The 20,895-nt window shown below is 31.9% G+C and overlaps 1 protein-coding gene across 1 annotated transcript in view; it reads left to right on the top strand.

Annotated features, from left to right (window-relative positions):
• Positions 1–20,895, top strand: part of Dhc1 (dynein axonemal heavy chain 1) — a 283,979-nt gene that overhangs the window by 125,249 nt on the left and 137,835 nt on the right. Inside the window, exon 26 of the mRNA XM_072529291.1 lies at positions 464–688. Coding sequence (XP_072385392.1) covers positions 464–688 — 225 coding nt within the window. The remainder of the gene's footprint in view (positions 1–463; positions 689–20,895) is intronic.

Raw genomic sequence — 20,895 nt, 5'->3', positions numbered from 1 at the left:
TAATTTCAATATTAGGTGTAGGATTAGGGGGTTATCTCTATCATTTATCCTGGTACTTGTATTTCCAATACTTGTATTAGTGTTCTTGTTCTTTATTTTTGGCAATATATTATTGGCAACCAATTCTATGGGATATACTGTAAATTTCAGGATTTAATAATCCAACTGTATCCTTTGCAATTCTTGGATTTGTTGGGGTTGATATGTTGTGTGTATTGGTGTAACCGTTTGTATTATTTGTAATTTGTCGAAGAAACGTTTATGAATTTTTCCTGTCAAACAGAAAACTTTTTTCGAATAGATGAACACCAGGAAATATGCGAAAACATCTAAATGTTACACAAAAAAAAAGTCGTGTATCTATATATCTAAGCTAAAATATTAATTGACACAACTGTAGGCTTTAAATCTACTGCTCCATAAATCATAGTAGTCATAAATCCATATCTCTTTCCTTTTTTAGATTGGACTATTGGGTTTACAAATGATTTGGACTCGGGATGCCGAACTGGCTCTTATGCAGGCGAGACATGACAAGAAAGTTATGCCGGATACCAATAACAAATTCTTGGAACTTCTTAACACGCTCATCGATCAAACTACGCGAGATTTAACTAAAATTGAAAGAACGAAGTTTGAAACTCTGATTACCATTCACGTTCATCAGCGTGATATATTCGATATTTTGGTATGTATAAATTATTCGTGATACATGTGTAATAAATAATTATTTTAGACTAGAAATCTACAGGAAGATTCTGTTGTATTGTCGGCCTAATAATGTTAATGAGCGATATTTATGGTTTAGATAATCTCTAGGTCGCTTTCAAAAGTACTGGACATATAATATTTGATAGTTATTAATTCTGACTTTAATTTTTTGGTATATGGTATATTGTTCTTCTCAAAACTTGACTTGTGTTTTTCATGTGTTATAACAAGCTTGAAAATGCCAATATTATATTATACATTATATATTATATTAACGGCACCAAAAGTAGAACACTGTTACTACTGTATCATTATTTGCGATTTTAACGCTAAAGCTTTGGGCATTGGATTTTAATGCTAATGAAGAAACTTTGGACTGGGTAAACGTAAGGATAAAAGAAAGGCCCAAAAAAACTAGATACAAAGCGAAAACCTGTATTGTATGAACAGTTTCTTTAAAAAGCCACAAACTAGAAGATGGACCTGCAAAAACCTGGATGAGAAAACGAGATCGACTGGCTGGATCGATCATCATTCTGGCTTTACAAACCTGCTTGGGTTCTAGCCTCCCCAAGAATTTCTCTCCAGTCGTCCCTATCCATGCAATTCTTTGTCTTTTCTTGTTCATTGTTAGGTTTGGTTTTAGACAAAATAGATCTCAATGTGTTTGTTGTTTTGAATGTTGTTAAAATGTTGAATTTATTTCCTATCCTTTTAAGTTTTTCTGATAATCTTTTTATGCATGGTATTGGTATTTTCCTCGTATTATTTTTTGTGTGTGCTGTAGGATCTCGTTCTAAGTTGTTCTATTCTGTCGATTGTTGAAAATTCCTTATTTATAAACGATAAAGGATAATCATTTTTTAATAAAACAGATGTTAACAAATGTTTTTCCTCCAAGAACAAATTTTCGTTAGAACAAGTAACTTTGGCTCTATCGTACAAGTTTTTTAACAGTTAGTTTTGTTAAATTTACCAACTAATTTGGTATTCCTAGCTCTTTCATTACTTTGAACATTTTTCTTTTATTTACAAAGTCGTAGGCTGCTTTTTAATCTATAAACACGTGATGAGTAGACTTCGGCAAATATGCAAATAAAAATGTAGAAAATATGCGCATAAATATGCACGTGTTTACCCGAAAATATGCAAATATTTTACAAAATATGCATACAAATAAATAAAAAAACCGTAAAATAGTAACAATTTTATTAAAAAAAAAAAAAGTGTACATAACTAAATATTTCCTACTATTCATTAAGATTTACATTTATTTTAAGTAACTACATCATTTTTAAGTATGAATAAACTTATTTAGAATTATGGTAACAATAAATGACCAAGTGGTGTTCAAAATTTTCTAACAAAAACTTGTGGCTTCTGTCTGAGTACATATATTTATATATGGAAAAACTTCGTTCAACATCAACTGATGTAACGGGAGCATTTTTCAAACTAACCAAAACATTTGGTTCTAAATTAATTGTTTCCGAAATATTTCCAGCTAGAACACTGACTACTTCAGAAAGAATATGGTAACCTTTATTTTTTTCCATAGTAGCTTCAAATTTTTTTAAAATATCTTTTCCAATATTACCTCTAACGTTCCGACAACATGACGCAAATTCTCTTATTAATGCTGTACTTTCGAACAATGACAGTTTTGGTGATTCTAACTAAGTAATTGTTTTTTGAACAAAACTAAAATTTGATTTTATAAATGAAAGTTCTTGTTGAAGCAAGTTACTCTGAAAAGTTTGTTTAGAATCCAAAAGAGATTGGGAACTTTCATCTGTTAACGTATCAATTATGTTCTTTATTTTAACAAAATGATCTGCATAAAAATTAGCTGCTTCTAACCATGTTCCCCATCGCGTTAAAATAGGTTGTGGTGGAAGAGGAATGTTAGGTAGCATTTCTTTATAAAGTTGAATTCTTATAGGAGATTTAAGAAATACTTTTTTGACACTGGATATCATGGTATTTACAAGATGAAACTTTTTTCGTATTTCCTCTGCAATTCTGTTTAATCCATGCGCTACACAAGTAACATGTATTAAATCTGGGAAAAATATTTTTAAATTTTGTCCTGCTTTCACCATATAAGGAGCTGCATCCGATAAAATAAGCAGTAATTTATTAGAAGGAATAGTTGTCGGAAGAAAAAAAGTTGCTAATGTTTCTTGTATAAAACGCGAAATTGTTAAAGCATTTGTTTTCTCAAGTTGCTGGCATGAAATAAGATGAGATTTTGGTAAGGTATCTTCTTTAAGAACACCAATCAATAAATGAGCAATATACTTTCCTGAGGAATCAGTGGTTTCGTCTACAGATATGTAAAAATAATTATCTGCAATTTCTTCCTTAATATTAATTAACACCGACGAGTATAGCCCGTTCACATTATTTCTTCTTAGAGACCGATCACTTGGAACATTAAGTTTGCAATATTTTTTTAGAAACGAACTAAAATTAAAATTTGCTAATTTTGAAAGCGGTATGTTTGCAGACACTAATGCGCGACACAAGTCTTCATTAAAAGTTTCTTGCCCATCTAATTTTTTTGAAGTAGATTGGAAACATTTAGCCATTGAAGTTTGATGTTTTCCTCCTATTTTTCCTTTTTTTGCAATGTGTGAAGCAGTTCTCACATGTTGGTCTATCTGAAATTTCTTCTCACATGCTATCTATAAATAAAAATAAAAACCTTTATTTTAACCCAACCTTTAAAATATAAAAATATACAAGGTGTTTTTGGTTAATCAAATACCTGGTTTGGAAAAAAAAAACACTCGCTAAGTGTTTTAAATGCAGTATTAATCCACAAATTAGTTTTTGTTACTAACCATTAGTACATCATATAACTTATTTTAAAATTCAACAAAAGTTTTTTTTTTGTTAATTCAATTACAATAAAAATAATTGTGTTTTAGAATAGCTGACTTCATAAAAAAAAGTAAAGGTGAAAAATTTTTCTAAATACACACCATTGTATTGTACCATGGACAATTTTTTCTCACTAAAGGAAGCTATTTTTTATTTAAAAACAACCTACGAGTACTAAATTTCAAGTAAATACGTTTATTGGTTTTAAAGTTATTGTTGTTATTAACTAAAAGAATTTAATTTTTTTTAATTTTAACACCCTGTATCTCGAAAAGTAAATAAGTTTGACCCCTCATTAACTATATCGTTTTGTTCAATTTTTCGAGAAGTATCTACAGTCAAACGTTGTAAGTGTCATTTGGAAACACCCTGTATGTATGAAATATTAGATATTTAATAGAAAATATTAGATACTTACAATTTTGCCACAGACTGAACAGTAGATTTTTCCCATATCCATAGACAGCTCTTTATAAGGTTTAATCCAAGTTGAAGCACTGGTTGTTTTAGGCATTATAAAATCACAATCTTCCTTTTTGTTACGCACAACGAGTGTTTACGCTTTGAATATCAAAACAAAAATGATTTACAAATCTGAGCATCAAATTAGAAATGTTTAGGTACCTAATTCAATAAACTGGGAGATTTTGGAAAATCCCTAAATTAGGAACAAAACTATTAGCCGTTTACCTGCTGTTAAGATACAATAAATTGTAGATAGATTCGGGGATTAGATCATAAAATGCAAATGAGCGAACCCTTAGCGATTATCCAATAACTGAATGCCTCAGTGACCGAGACTTTCTAAGAATGTTGAGGGCTACTTAAATTGATCTTCTTTGAAATTGTAAATGTTTTGTACCTGTAGAGATTACGTACTTAGATCATTTCTTGATTAAAATGACTACAAAATTTTATACAAGAATTGAAATAAATTGGTATGTTTAAAAATTTTCAAATACAGTATAAAAATCTGAACTTTTATACACTTTATGCAAACTTTTATACAAATATGCCAAAATATGAAATATTTGCATAAAATATGCACAATATGCAAAATATGCAATATGCATATTTGCCGAAGTCTAGTGATGAGTATCAATTCCAAGTTCTAGTGTTTTTTTTAAAATTTGTTTTAGGGTTGCAATCTGATGAATTGTCGATTTATCTTCTCTGAAACTAGCCTGTATTTTGCTACTGTCCATTTCTGCATGTGGTGCCATACAATGACAACGTCCTGTGGAAAATATTTCATACGCTGCATTTAGAAACGTAATTGCTCGGTGGTTAAAGCATTCAAAGATATCTCCTTTTTTGTGTATGGTGCAAAGCATTCCAATGTTCCGATCATTGGGGACGGATTTCTGTGTCCATATTTCTTTTATAAGCTGCTGTAATGGCCATTATGGCATCGTGGCTACCTTCTTTATATAGCTTAGCTGAGAGAATATCTATTATGGGTGATGTGTTTCTGGCTAGTTTTTTAACTGCGTCTTTAAATTCAAGAATTGTTGATGGTTTCTCTTTCCTCTCGTCTGTTCCTCTTTCCTTATCTCTTCCGTCTTCCAGGTTTTCTTCTTTTTCCTCTTTATTGAGTGCCTGGTTAAAATATTATACCCATCTCTTCAATACATCTTTCCTTGTTAATAATAGGTCGCCATTCTGACTTCTGCATTGTCTTGTGGTTGCATTGAATTCTTTTCTGTTGATGTTAACCTTCTTATAGAATGCTCTGATTTCTCTCTGTTAAGGTTCTCTGTATATTTAAGTTTCTTATTTAAATGGTTTCGTTATTTCTTTTGCGTATCCTCTTCTCTTCTCTACTCTTTGTCTTGTAATTCTCTTCAGTTGTTCTAGTTCGTCGGGTGAAAATCTTTCTGTAGGCTTCATTTGTTTCTTTTGTTACATTCTTGCATTTATTGCCAAACCAATGATTTTTACGGTCACAAATTTCTGTTCCTATTTTATCTTTCGCTGCAGATTCAAGGTCTTTCTTTATTCAGGTCCAGTAGGAGTTTATATCTCTCTGACCTTCTTCATTTACATTTTGACTCCTTAGCCTGTTGGTGATGTTTTCCGAGTACCGTTCTGCAATTGTCGCATCTCTCAGCTTTTGCCCATTCCATTTTTTTTCTATCCATTTTATTTTCTTTACTAGTGTTTAAAATTCTAGCCCACAATGTTGAGATCACTAAGCAATATCTAACTATGTTTTAGCGTCTATAACTTTTGCAGTTTATTACGTCTTTTCCATGCCTTGAATCTATTAAGATGTGATCAGTATACTCGTATGTAGTTTTTCAAATATTCCAAAGATACAGACTACAGATAATAAAATGTATGTCCCAAGAAGCGCCGCAGAAGAAGTAGAAATAGAACAATTATGGTATAAAGATGTAATTAATATAACAATGGCATCAAAAGTAGAAAACTCGTACTACTGTATCATTATTTGCGATTTGAACGCTAAAATTTTGGACATTGGATTTTAATGCTAACAAAGAAACTTTTGGGCTTGGCAAACGTAATGAGAAAGCAAAAGCTCTAAAAAACTACATACAAAGCGAGAACTTGTATTATATAAACAGTTTCTTTAAAAAGCCACAAACTAGAAGATGACTATAAACTATATTACATGCATTAAAAAAATAGAAAATCTGATGTAACAACTCTGAATAATTATCATAATCTACAAGAAACTTAATGAAAGAAAGATGATGCACGAAAAAGGGAAAGATAAAGCATGCAGAATTAAATAAACAAGTCAAAAAAAAGTAAGAGACGACATTAAACACTATGGAACTCGTATGGAACTATTTACAGAACTCGTAAATAGAGAGCAACAAAAAATGAAAGTAATGAAATCCATTATACACTCGAAAAAATGTAAATAGCTCAAATAAAAGATAAAAACAACGAAGTAAAACGTAACAAAGATAAAATTACAAAAATATTCGAAGACTTTTATTTGAAGAAGTTTACATACCTCAAATAATCCACGATCAAACAGCGTAAGATTGATTGATGTTACCAATGCCGAATCAGAAGAACTACCAACCATCATGTATGAAGAAATTGCGCACGCTCTATCTCAAATGAAATATAACCAAACCCCTGGTGACAACGGAATTACTAAAGAAAGGCTACAATTAGACAGCACTATAATTTTCGAAGCAATGACAGTTCTTTTAAATAAATGCCTATCGATCCAAAGGACTACTCTTTTATCCATACAAAGTTCTCACAAAAATTATTCTTAACAGAGTATCTGCTCTATCTACTAAGCTCCAGAACAGGCAGATTTCTTCAACGATTATAGCTAGACTTCGGCAAATATGCAAATAAAAATGTAGAAAATATGCGCATAAATATGCACGTGTTTACCCGAAAATATGCAAATATTTTACAAAATATGCATACAAATAAATAAAAAAATCGTAAAGTAGAAACAATTTTATTTAAAAAAAAAAGTGTACATAACTAAATATTTCCTACTATTCATTAAGATTTACATTTATTTTAAGTAACTACATCATTTTTAAGTATGAATAAACTTATTTAGAATTATGGTAACAATAAATAACCAAGTGGTGTTCAAAATTTTCTAACAAAAACGTGTGGCTTCTGTCTGAGTACATATATTTATATATGGAAAAACTTCGTTCAACATCAACTGATGTAACGGGAGCATTTTTCAAACTAACCAAAACATTTGGTTCTAAATTAATTGTTTCCGAAATATTTCCAGCTAGAACACTGACTACTTCAGAAAGAATATGGTAACCTTTATTTTTTTCCATAGTAGCTTCAAATTTTTTTAAAATATCTTTTCCAATATTACCTCTAACGTTCCGACAACATGACGCAAATTCTTTTATTAATGCTGTACTTTCAAACAATGACAGTTTTGGTGATTCTAACTGAGTAATTGTTTTTTGAACAAAACTAAAATTTGATTTTATAAATGAAAGTTCTTGTTGAAGCAAGTTACTCTGAAAAGTTTGTTTAGAATCCAAAAGAGATTGGGAACTTTCATCTGTTAACGTATCAATTATGTTCTTTATTTTAACAAAATGATCTGCATAAAAATTAGCTGCTTCTAACCATGTTCCCCATCGCGTTAAAATAGGTTGTGGTGGAAGAGGAATGTTAGGTAGCATTTCTTTATAAAGTTGAATTCTTATAGGAGATTTAAGAAATACTTTTTTGACACTGGATATCGTGGTATTTACAAGATGAAACTTTTTTCGTATTTCCTCTGCAACTCTGTTTAATCCATGCGCTACACAAGTAACATGTATTAAATCTGGGAAAAATATTTTTAAATTTTGTCCTGCTTTCACCATATAAGGAGCAGCATCCGATAAAATAAGCAGTAATTTATTAGAAGGAATAGTTGTCGGAAGAAAAAAAGTTGCTAATGTTTCTTGTATAAAACGCGAAATTGTTAAAGCATTTGTTTTCTCAAGTTGCTGGCATGAAATAAAATGAGATTTTGGTAAGGTATCTTCTTTAAGAACACCAATCAATAAATAAGCAATACACTTTCCTGAGGAATCAGTGGTTTCGTCTACAGATATGTAAAAATAATTATCTGCAATTTCTTCCTTAATATTAATTAACACCGACGAGTATAGCCCGTTCACATTATTTTTTCTTAGAGACCGAACACTTGGAACATTAAGTTTGCAATATTTTTTTAAAAAACGAACTAAAATTTACATTTGCTAATTTTGAAAGCGGTATGTTTGCAGACACTAATGCGCGACACAAGTCTTCATTAAAAGTTTCTTGCTCATCTAATTTTTTTGAAGTAGATTGGAAACATTTAGCCATTAAAGTTTGATGTTTTCCTCCTATTTTTCCTTTTTTTGCAATGTGTGAAGCAGTTCTCACATGTTGGTCTATCTGAAATTTCTTCTCACATGCTATCTATAAATAAAAATAAAAACCTTTATTTTAACCCAACCTTTAAAATATAAAAATATACAAGGTGTTTTTGGTTAATCAAATAACTGGTTTGGAAAAAAAAACACTCGCTAAGTGTTTTAAATGCAGTATTAATCCACAAATTAGTTTTTGTTACTAACCATTAGTACATCATATAACTTATTTTAAAATTCAACAAAAGTTTTTTTTTTGTTAATTCAATTACTTACAATAAAAATAATTGTGTTTTAGAATAGCTGACTTCATAAAAAAAAGTAAAGGTGAAAAATTTTTCTAAATACACACCATTGTATTGTACCATGGACAATTTTTTCGCACTAAAGGAAGCTATTTTTCATTTAAAAACAACCTACGAGTACTAAATTTCAAGTAAATACGTTTATTGGTTTTAAAGATATTGTTGTTATTAACTAAAAGAATTTAATTTTTTTTAATTTTAACACCCTGTATCTCGAAAAGTAAATAAGTTTGACCCCCCATTAACTATATCGTTTTGTTCAATTTTTCGAGAAGTATCTACAGTCAAACGTTGTAAGTGTCATTTGGAAACACCCTGTATGTATGAAATATTAGATATTTAATAGAAAATATTAGATACTTACAATTTTGCCACAGACTGAACAGTAGATTTTTCCCATATCCATAGACAGCTCTTGATAAGGTTTAATCCAAGTTGAAGCACTGGTTGTTTTAGGCATTATAAAATCACAATCTTCCTTTTTGTTACGCACAACGAGTGTTTACGCTTTGAATATCAAAACAAAAATGATTTACAAATCTGAGCATCAAATTAGAAATGTTTAGGTACCTAATTCAATAAACTGGGAGATTTTGGAAAATCCCTAAATTAGGAACAAAACTATTAGCCATTTACCTGCTGTTAAGATACAATAAATTGTAGATAGATTTGGGGATCATAAAATGCAAATGAGCGAACCCTTAGCGATTATCCAATAACTGAATGCCTCAGTGACCGAGACTTTCTAAGAATGTTGAGGGCTACTTAAATTGATCGTCTTTGAAATTGTAAATGTTTTGTACCTGTAGAGATTACGTACTTAGATCATTTCTTGATTAAAATGACTACAAAATTTTATACAAGAATTGAAATAAATTGGTATGTTTAAAAATTTTCAAATACAGTATAAAAATCTGAACTTTTATGCACTTTATGCAAACTTTTATACAAATATGCCAAAATATGAAATATTTGCATAAAATATGCACAATATGCAAAATATGCAATATGCATATTTGCCGAAGTCTAATTATAGCACTGTAAAACATTCAAAAATTGATAGAGAAATGCAACGACACAATGTTCCGCTACACTTGTTGACTATTACAAGGCCTTTGATTCAGTGGAACTGTGGGCCGTATTTAAAGCAATCGATGACGCAAGGATATACTTGAGATTTAAAAATCTGCTAAAGCATATACACGAAACGCTACATTAGAAATACAAATAGATAAAAACACAAAATATAACAAAATATAAACTCGGAGAGGAGTGAGACAAAGCGATACGATTTCTCTGAAGTTATTCACATTGGCCCTAGAGGACGTTTTTAAGCAGCTTAATTTGGAGCAAAAAGGTTTAAATATTGAGGGAAGATACCTGAGTCATCTCCTATTGCGGACGTTATTGTTCTAATTATTAGCGAATTAAACCAGATAAAGAAATGCTTTCAGAATTAAAAAATATTTTAGAAATAGGCTTGAAAGAAGACAGTATTTTTTGTAATTTTAATTTAGTTTACGTTTCTCAGTTATTGTTTAGTAGGTTCCTGAAAAATAATTTGTTTTGAGTTTAAACGAAATAAATAAGTATATAAAAAAAAATAAAAAAAAAAGAAATAAATATGGCTATAAATGTGGTTCCCAAAGTTAATTAGGGCGGCATTTTCGAGATACTGGTAGTACAACTGAAAATATCAAGTATGAAGATGTACTACAATTGTAGCTTAATATCGATAATAATTTTGGATGTCTAGAAAACAACCTACAATTACAGCATCTTAGTTGGTTACCGAATTACAGCAGGCACATGAGGTAACTGCAGATCGATATATTGCAAGACATCGTCTCCGCGAAATCAATCTTTATAGTCAAAAACTACTCAGATGCCCATCTCTCTCCAGAAAGGTAATCACGCTGCAAGCTTAGACTGGTGCCGAGAATATGACGACTAGGGTAAAAATTAATGGGCTATAATTTTATTTACCGATGAATCCAGACTTGATATTCATCCAGATTCGCAAAGAATAAGAATACGGAGAGGAAAGGGAAATGTAGAACGTATTAATAAGATATTCATTGGCAACTTTTCTTAAAGAAAACAAATAGCAAAATAAATTCTACCAAAGTTATAAAGATATCACCAGTAGTGTCTTCAATAGCCATTTCTAACATAAATAATTTTATGATAATTTGCCATACGACGAAGAGGACATAGTGATATAAATTATCATACGTTTGGTTCACCTAATTCTCTAAAAATTCACTTTTTGCTTTTAATTTAAACTAACGATATTTACATATTGTGAACTAAATATTCACAAGGTCAAAATGGAGATATTTAGTATAATTTAATTATACTTCTCTTCGGCTTTATATCACCAAAAATCAGAATGTTTAATATTATTAAATTTAAATCCTTAACTGTTAGATATTCTAACATCTCTAAACAAATCTATTTATCCCTTAAGCGTAAAACCAATTTCATTTAAATTATATATACATAGTACGATGAATAGGGGTTAAAAACACATTTTATGTTAGAAAATCTCTGATATTTTCATTTACAATTTTATTCTATTTACGACTATTGGTAAAGTAAATTACGTCTGTTTTACCTTGCAAATTTTTTGCATCGTGAATTTTGGTTTCGTCATAAAAATCTTTGCATTTCTACTTTGGTGAAAAGATGAACAAACACTGAAATTTTAACTTACAACCCTTTCTGTGCGTATATTTATACTTTTAACCCTCCAGCGAACGGGTGAAATAAAGTTACACAAACACACGGGGGAGGTCTCTTAGGCTGCAAATAAAAAATAAAAAAATCGGTTGCCTGTAAAGTCGGTTTTACGGGCGAAGATTTTACGTGACAACGTCTTTTTCTCGGTAGAATATTTATTGATATGAATATTATTAAATTGCACAATAGGAACAAGGAATTGAATGAAAATAAGAATTGCACAAATTTTAACTATAGAAATATATTTTGTTTACTAAAACATTGTACATGTAAACTTAAACTTAACTAATTTCTATTTGAGTGATTTTGTTGAGGATAGGACGATGATAGGAGAAATATGAAATGAAAGGAAGTGTTTCTGCTGTAATGTGTCTTGAACGCCAAGAACGCTCGAGAAAGACAGAGACACAAGCACGGAAGCACGCACCGATTCAACGCGCCTAATTCTCTAGTGCTGCGCGCGCAGCGGACCGATCATGTTTGAGTGGGAGAGAGACGCAAGGCATTCGCCGGCCCGGCGGGCCTCTCTCTTGTTCGGTGACTCACTGTAACAGACGTGAGCGGGCGTTACACTTTTTCATGAATGACTCCGAGCCACAACCTAATTTAAGACGTTGTCACGTCAAAAAAGAAATCAAAATTAAATAAGGTTTTTTTATATATTTATCCGTTCTTTATTTCTATAACAGTAGCGTTTACTGTTTCAATATAATTGCAATATTCAAGATTTTTAATTCATTCATCATTTAAATTTTCTCAACATTTTTTGCATTTTAATTTTATTTATAGTTTATAACGAAATAAGAAAAAGTAATCCAAAAGTAAATATTTCATTTTTAAGAAAAAATGAGGTGTCAATCAAAATCAATCATGTTCATAAAAATCAAAAAATGAGTTAGCAGCTGTTTCATAATATAAAGAGTGAATCCTATTCTATGGTGTTGTCGGTTTCGGTTAAAAAAAATCATGTCCTGTTTAAAATGTCAACACATTGTCTGTGTTTTCCCTCTAGGTTATGTCGATAGCGAGTATTGAGTTTGTATTGCACTGTGGTTTAATTTTAATATTATTATAGTAGTTTTTATTAAATAAAATTGAAATTTTCCATGGATGAAGAAAACTTAGTGAGAGTGGGCGATGCCAATGAAGGATCTCGTAAAAATAAAAAGACTGTGGATAAAAAAAACTAGAGCCAAGCTTAAGCGATACAGTACTCCAGTGGGATGTCGTGTGTTTGTTCCATGAATACACATGAACAAAGGTATGAAATGTGCATTAGTTAGGCCTATAGATGCTATTTTTGTTCGAAATATCCTCTACAAAATACCTGACAATAACACGCAAGATAACACCATTGCCAGTTGGATAAATCAACGTAACATAAAGCGGCGAAGGCCTAGGCCTACCTCTGAAAAATCAAAGGCTAAAAGTTTTAGTGTACAATATTCTATACTTTCATCAACCGGTAAAGTTATACCTGTGTGTAGGAAACTTTTCATGCATATTACCATGGTGAAGGGAACAAGATTGACTAATATTTCTAAAAAGGTGAAAGAGGGAAAGGCTGTTAAGGATCAGAGGGGTGGCGATAGGAAGAGTCACAAATCTGCTGCGAACAAGGAATCAGTCCGCCTTTTGTTGAGAAATTTAAGAGGAAAAGAAAGCCACTATAATCGAAAAAAATCGAAAAGGATTTATCTTGGTGCAGACTTAAACATTAAGAAGTTGTGCTTAATATACAATGATTCTGTACTTGATAATCTTAAAGTTAAGAAATCTATGTTTAGGAGAGTTTTCAATGAATTAAATATCGGATTTTCATCACCAGCTTCTGACGTTTGCAGTACATGCAATAAAATAGATCTTTAGCTGAAAATTGAGAAGGCTAAAGCTGTGAAAGACTTGGTAGTGGTCAATCAATTTATGATGGAGAAAAGAATACACAGATTAAGAGCTAATGCTTTTTATGGGCTCTTAAAGGAAAACAAAGAAAATGAGGTTACTTTCTGTTTTGATCTCCAGCAAATTCAAGCACTTCCCAAAACTCCTATTCAAGACGCGTTCTACAAAAGACAATTAAGTTTTTACTCTTTTTGCATTGTAGCATCAAACGCACAAAACCCCATATTTTACGTATGGACTGAAGAACTTGCAGGAAGGGGTTCGACCGAAGTTTCATCTGCACTTATAAATTTCTTGAACTCCGCTAATTTTTCAAATGTAACAAGACTGAATCTGTTCTGTGATGGGTGTGCCGGTCAAAACAAAAACAATGCCGTTGTTCACACATTAGTGTATTACTTAGGATCAGTGCAAAATGCTTTAGAGGAGATTGTTCTAACATACCCTGTTCGCGGGCATAGCTTCCTCCCCGCTGATCGGGTGTTCGGAAGGGTTGAAAAGTTACTCAGGAAGCAGCCTACCATTGCAACAAAGGAAGAGTACTACAATGTATATAGTTCTGTTGGAGAAGTACGGAAACTTGGAGAGGATTGGGGATTGATTGATGCTAAAAGTTTGGCTACACGATTTAAAAACATTGAAATGATATCTGAAAAGAAGAGGATTTTTGTGAGGAAAGAGAAAGCTGTCAACCGCAATGGACAAGAACTTACTGTTATCAAAGTGAAATCGGCACAGAATTTTAGGTTTGAAAGTGATTTTGAAACCTACAATAAGCCTCAAAAAAAAGGCTGGCATTCTGCAAGGTCGTTCTCAACTCCTGTAGAGTCACTTCTACTGAGCAATATAGTGAAAGCAGCTAAGAAGAAGGACGTGGAGACGTTACTTGTGAAAATGTATGGTGATGACTGGCAGAAACATGACTTTTTATCTTGGTATAAGACCATAATAGTGGAAGTCCAGGACGACGAAATTGATGCTGACGAAGTGGACGAATCCTGTGATTGTCTAGAACCTGACATTGGACTACACATTTAAACATTCATATTTTGTGGAGAGTGTCGTTTGTAAATGTTAGCCATTTTTCAAGATATTTTTTGTAACAATACAATAGATATTTTAAGTAGTCTAAGAGTTTTTTTATCAACCCCTTCTATCAACGTCCATGAAGTCCAATCAAATAAGAACATGTCCTTTTTTTAAAATGTATTTACAGGTTTATTTATACCTTCAGATTTGAAATATTTACTAAGAGTCAGTTAATTTCAATAAATAAAATGATATATGCTAATTTATCCGATTTTTCATGTAAGGTTATTTACTAATACGTTTTTTGCGATTTCCCTAAAACTTCTTAAGGTGGACATGATTGATTTTGATTGACACCTCCTTAAATGTCATTGTAATAATTAACACACAACAATGTTTAAAAAAAGGTCCATAAAGAAAATATCGCTAGTCAATTTCGGTCAGCATGTTTCCTACAACATGCTATTATGTACTCTGCTAATTTATTAAAATAAAATTTATTGTTAACCTACAGATAAAATAATAAAAGCAATGTACGCAATTATACCAAACGATTAGGTATACTCAATAAAATCAATGATATTGCATTCATATCTAACAGTTCTTTTCTTTAAAACCAATGGTTCGTATCTAACATCGTCGCAACTAAACGCTAAATTTACGATATAACATACTGTCCTAAATTTAGAGCAATCACAAAGGTAATTTTCTATAAAGAATATTGTATACAGGGTGTCCAGAAACTCTTCTGACAAATGAAAACCGCAGATTCATCAGATAATTTTAAGACGATTTAACCCAATTCACATAGTCCGAAAAAGATTCCCAAGGGAGCTAGAGCTCTTTGAAGATAGCACCTTGTAAGTAGTTTTTTTATTAACTCCAGAACGCTTCTATTTCTATTTCTATTTAGAAAAATGAAAACTGGAACGATTATTTTTCCCCCAGAGATGAATCGATTACATATTTTGTCTGTAACTTTTAAGCATTCGTGATACTAGATTATTAGATTTTCAAATGACAGGTAGTCTTCGAATGCTAATTTCTAAATTTTCCTAAACTTCCATTAAAGTGACATCTTGATGTGCTGTTACATCATTATGTCGCTGTGTTTCACTATTTTTTCGGAACACTGATCTTGTTTCTCTTAATCGGGAAAATTTTCAGCGTATCAACTTTACTGCTCGAACGTTACACCTTATTTCGCAATAAACTAAATGTATATCAGCGTGTTCCTCATTAGTAAAAACCATTTGTGTTGAATTGAATTTATAAAAACACAATAATGCCACACAGTAAAAACTAAAAGACATACTTCACGAACTGGCAAGAGTTTGACAATGAAAAACGTAGATTATAGTTCTGTTGACAGTTCAAAGCCTACTAGTGCAAAAAATAATAATTTAACTTTCATAATGAAAGAATGAAAACTTTTCAAATCGATTTTTCTCGAAAATGGTGTATCCTACTGACTTAAAGTAAAAGGATCTTTTAGTACTAGAATATCTGAAAATTTAATAATCTAGTATCAAAAATGCTTAATAGTTACAGATAAAAAAGTTATGCGTTAAAATACCCGTTGACCTATCCAAAACGGACGTCTATGAACGGTACTAAAAATTCGCAATTAATGGAATCGATTCCGCTCTGGAGGATATATAATCGTACCCGTTTTTATTTTTCTAAATAGAAGCGTTCTGAAGGTATTAAAAAAAACTGATTACAACCAGTCATCTTCAAAGAGCTCTAGCTCTCTTAGGAAGCATTTTCGGACTATGTAAATTGGGTTAAATTTTCTTAAAATTATCTCCGGTCTTCGTTTCTCAGGAGAGTTTCTGGACACCCTGTATAATCTATGACGCATTAAGTTATTTATCAAAAAAAATTACACGTTTAACCGGGTGAGACCTGGAGGCCCATTAGCGATACAGTTTTTTATAAGACAGGAGAATGAGCTGCCGAAGCAAGTCAGATATAATTAAGTGTCTTTTAGGTCTACAAGATGTACTTTTGAACTGATTCCTCGGTTGAAAAACAGCTGCTCTTTTCTCTTAGCTGTTTTATATAAAAATTATTATTAAAATGTGGAAAAAGATTATTTTATTTATATTGTCGTACGGCCGTAGCGTCCTCCTGGTTTTCAGGGGTTTCTGGACGATCTACAACCGCCGCTCTCGAAGAGGATCCCAAGTTTCGAGAGTCCATCTTCGTATTTAAGGAGTTGATTGAGATACCGGCCGCTACGGGCAAGAAGTTCCGCCGAGCCTTTGTGGTAGGTGAGGAGACACCGGCAATCAGAATTCTCTAACAGTTCGAGCTTTCTTACAGACAAAATATTCTTACACTGAATTAATATGTATTAGAATGCTGATGCGTGGTGTATAACTCAAGTTCCACAAAGATGTCGGCCTTCTCGCTTCGTGTAGCCGCGTTCCCTCTCCTCGAGAGATGTACAAGAATGCCGCCAGTGTCGACTCTTCCTGCTGCCAGTCGCTTCGTATAGCTACCTTTTTGTTAACAGTAATTCATACAGTTACTATTTACATAAGGTTTTGAAGACGAAGTGGTATTGCAGCTCAACCTGATCGGAAAAGCAATTACAAGTCCCCGTCGGGGCTTTTATTCGCTCTTTACCGTGACAGGCCCAAATAACGCTGTGGTCAGTTCGACACGATTTGAGATAGTTCTAAGACCAATGTCTTTTCTATCTCAGAAAGTCGTGTTCTACTGTCAGGAAGCGTTTTGTAGTCGACACGCCGGTTCTCGTACACTTGATGATTTAACTTCTAAATTGGATAACCATTATTAGGTATTATTCTTCAATTTTAGACGTCTTCGACGATAGTAGGATATTGGTTAATTAATAAAACTCAAAGGTAGCTTGGTAGCGCACCGAACCAACAAGGTCTTACGGGGCTAGTAGTGTATGACGACTGGATCCCGTTTGGAAGATGTGCTTGTTGCCGAGAGGGGGCATTTGGGCCTGTAGGACCCATCGCCGGCTCTTCGGGCTTCTTCCTATCCCCGGAATTCGATCGGGTATTCACCATCTTTGGTTTGTCGCTGGTAGAAAGGTTAAATACCACCGCTGTTATAAATAGCAGTTCCAGTGACAAATATCTGTTATAGGTAACGGTTCCAAGGAACAGTTACAAAGTAACAGAGCAAAAAATGGAAAACAGATAGGTAAAAATGATCTAAGTATTCCTTGACTTACGGAAGGAATAACTTAGTAAACAAGTAAATTAAATGGTATAAAAATATAATGCAAAGAAAAATGTTTCTAAGTGTTTCTTGACTTACGGAAGAAACAACTTAGGACAGAAATATAGATAAATGAAATATGTAAATGTGAAAGTAAAATATGGAAATATTTCTAAGTGTTTCTTGACTTATGGAAGAAACGACTTAGAGTGGAAAAATAAAATACTCAAAATATAAAACGAGAAATGCAAAAATGAAACAGATTATAGAAATATGTCTAAGTGTTTCTTGACTTACGGAAGAAACAACTTAGAACAGAAAATAAATAAGAGAATCAAATAATAAATGCACAAATATTTATAAGTTTTTCTTGACTTACGGAAGAAACAGCTTAGCAAAAAATGGAAAAATGAAATAGACAAATATATAAGTATTTTCTTAACTTACGGAAGAAAATATCTTAGATAAAATATCAGAAATAATAATGCGATATGAAAATATTTCTAAGGATTCTTTTGACTTACCGGAAAAGAACGACTTAGACACAATAAAGTAACAAGTCAGATATCAGAGAAATACTGCTAAGAGCTCTTTGACTTACCGAAAAGAACTACTTAGATACAAAGTACAAAATCAAATATATAAAATAGAAAAGGCAAGATAAATATTCCTAAGTGTTCTTAACTTACGGAAGAACAGCTTAGATACAAATACAAGAAAATAAACAATCAAAAATAATCAAATAAAATAGCAAACAATCAGTACATGAACAAATATGTAATATTCTAACCTGACAAGGTCTGGATATACAATAATGCTAAAATAAAAAGGTATACAGGCAATCAGAAATAAAACAATAACTTAGTTGGAACAATAATAGCACCGACTAGGTCTACAGTAGAAGAGGCAAGCTCGACTGACTGATGAGAAAAAATCTACCTGCTTTTATGTAAAACAAATCCTTTGTTTTACTTAGCAAAAGTGGAATTTCCCTGCATCGAGTCAATTAGAAATTTGGATATTGGTAAAAATACTTGGGAATTCCAAGTTTGGCCAAATCCAAATTTCTAATTGACTCGATGCAGGGAAATTCCACTTTTGCTAAGTAAAGCGCAGTCCTTGATGCGTCCGGCTGAGTCCGGCACGGCTGTCAGCTCCCGGCTGACACGCCTCCGGAGGACATGCTGCTCTTTTATACACATCGTGTTTGAGAATTTTCAGCACACTTCCGCCGAGAGGCCAATGACAGCGCAGTTAATAACGAGCGCTGTGGTTGGCCGGCCAAAGTAACAATCTTTGTCGTGATTGGTTACCTTGGCGATAATATTTAGAAATGATATTTCTTTAAATCGATTTCCGGAGTAGAAATTGAAACGTCAAATAACGATTATAAAATGTAATTTTCATTTAATCAATTGTGGCTTAATTCCGATAATTATTATTTAACTTAGACATTCCACAAGAAAAAAGTTTAAGAACGAATTAAGTTCCAAATGGAAAGAATTTAAATGCTAGAAAGAAACGTTAGAATGAAAAACCTTAGTAATACACGAAACAGAGGAATATCAAGAAGAAGATCATGGAGAGGTTGAAAGCAAAATCCAAACATTGACGCAAAAACTAAGAATACAGATACAGCCAGAATAAGAATCAATAGACATGCAAATAATTGAAACACGACGGTAAAAAAATAACAAACAGATCTATACTAATAGAAAGGAAGAGTGAAAATATACTTCAGTCGTCAGGGACGAAAATGCCACTGAACCTCTAAAAATCATACGAACAAGTTGAATTTTCTTGAGAATATCAATTTTGGGACCACCAAAAAATGCAAAAAAGTTTATCACTTCTACCCTACTCCTCGGTTTCCTCCAAAAACTTCCTCATAGGGAGAAAAACGAAAAAAATCAATTTACCTAGAATCTGTACGCTGTAGAAAATTGTTTTTAAATAAAAAGCGTAGCTGAGATAATTTTTAACAAAAATATTTATTGGCACTTTTAGTGTAAGATAAACCGTTCTCTCAGAAACAACGCTTGAAGGGGCCGACGATTTTGAATGTCAAGGTATACACGAAATTAATTTTAAATAAAATTTGTATCAACTTGACGGTAAAATTCTATCAACAAAAATCGAAATGAATTATAAAGGTAAAAAGTGCAGATTTCGTATGCAATTTTTGTATTTTGCTTTAAATGAAATTTCTTTTTATAAAGGTGTTAAATAATTAAACTTGCTTAAATAATTAAAATGCTCGATTTTTGCAGTTTTTTGCGATTCTCACGAATCGTCAAAAAAACGTTGAATTTAAACTTTGACATTAATAACAATCTAAAATATTTAAAACTGCTTATTTTCGATTACACAGTACAAGTACTTATTTCGAAACAACACAACTTTAGCTACAAAGTCCAACCATTACTGTCTTCACGTAAGCATTTTGTATGACGTAAGGTTGTTTGTAATGTGAAAGTTTAAATTTGGGGTTTTTTAGGTATATTTCCAATGCATTATATTTATTGCCAAAACTTAAAATCGAAATTTCATGTTGTTGGTTTATTGGTTTATATTGAAGATTAGGCTCTAACAATATAATTACCCAGTGATTGTGGAATTATGTTCCACTATCATGGATGGACACAATCAACGAAAGTGATCAATGTTGTTAATGTCACGAGAATCGTAAAAAATGACAAAAATCGCTCAACGTTTATTTATTTAACAAATTTATAGAAAGTGACTTCAATTGCGACAAAATACAAAAATTTAAAAAAGGCGCATTTTTCTCGTTTAAAACGATTTACGATTTTTGTCGATAGGACACTTCGATCAAAAGATATCGAATTTTTACCGTCGAATTGATACAAATAATATTTAAAATTGATTTCACGCGCGTAGCTGACACAAAAAGTGCTAGTTAATACTTTTGTTCAAAATTATCTCAGCTACATTTTTTATTTAAAATATTTTTTCTACGATGTGCAGATTCTTGGTAAATCAAATTTTTCCGTTTTCCTCCCTACGAAAAGGGTTCTTTTTAGGGGAAAGCCAGATTGTAGAAGTAAACTTTTTTGAATATTTTTTGGTGTTTCATAGTTAACATTCTCAGCAAAATTCAGCGTATAATTTTTACCGGTTCAGTGACATTTTTGTCTCTGATGACTGGGGTATAAATAAATTTATTTGTCATCTTTGAGATTTGGTCTGATGTTTTTGAGATGTTTCTAGTC

Source organism: Diabrotica undecimpunctata, chromosome 4, assembly GCF_040954645.1.
Source record: "Diabrotica undecimpunctata isolate CICGRU chromosome 4, icDiaUnde3, whole genome shotgun sequence".
In the NCBI taxonomy this organism is placed as follows: Eukaryota; Metazoa; Arthropoda; class Insecta; order Coleoptera; family Chrysomelidae; genus Diabrotica; species Diabrotica undecimpunctata.
Note: the sequence above shows the minus strand (reverse complement) of the source record. Positions and strands in the feature narration are given on the sequence as shown.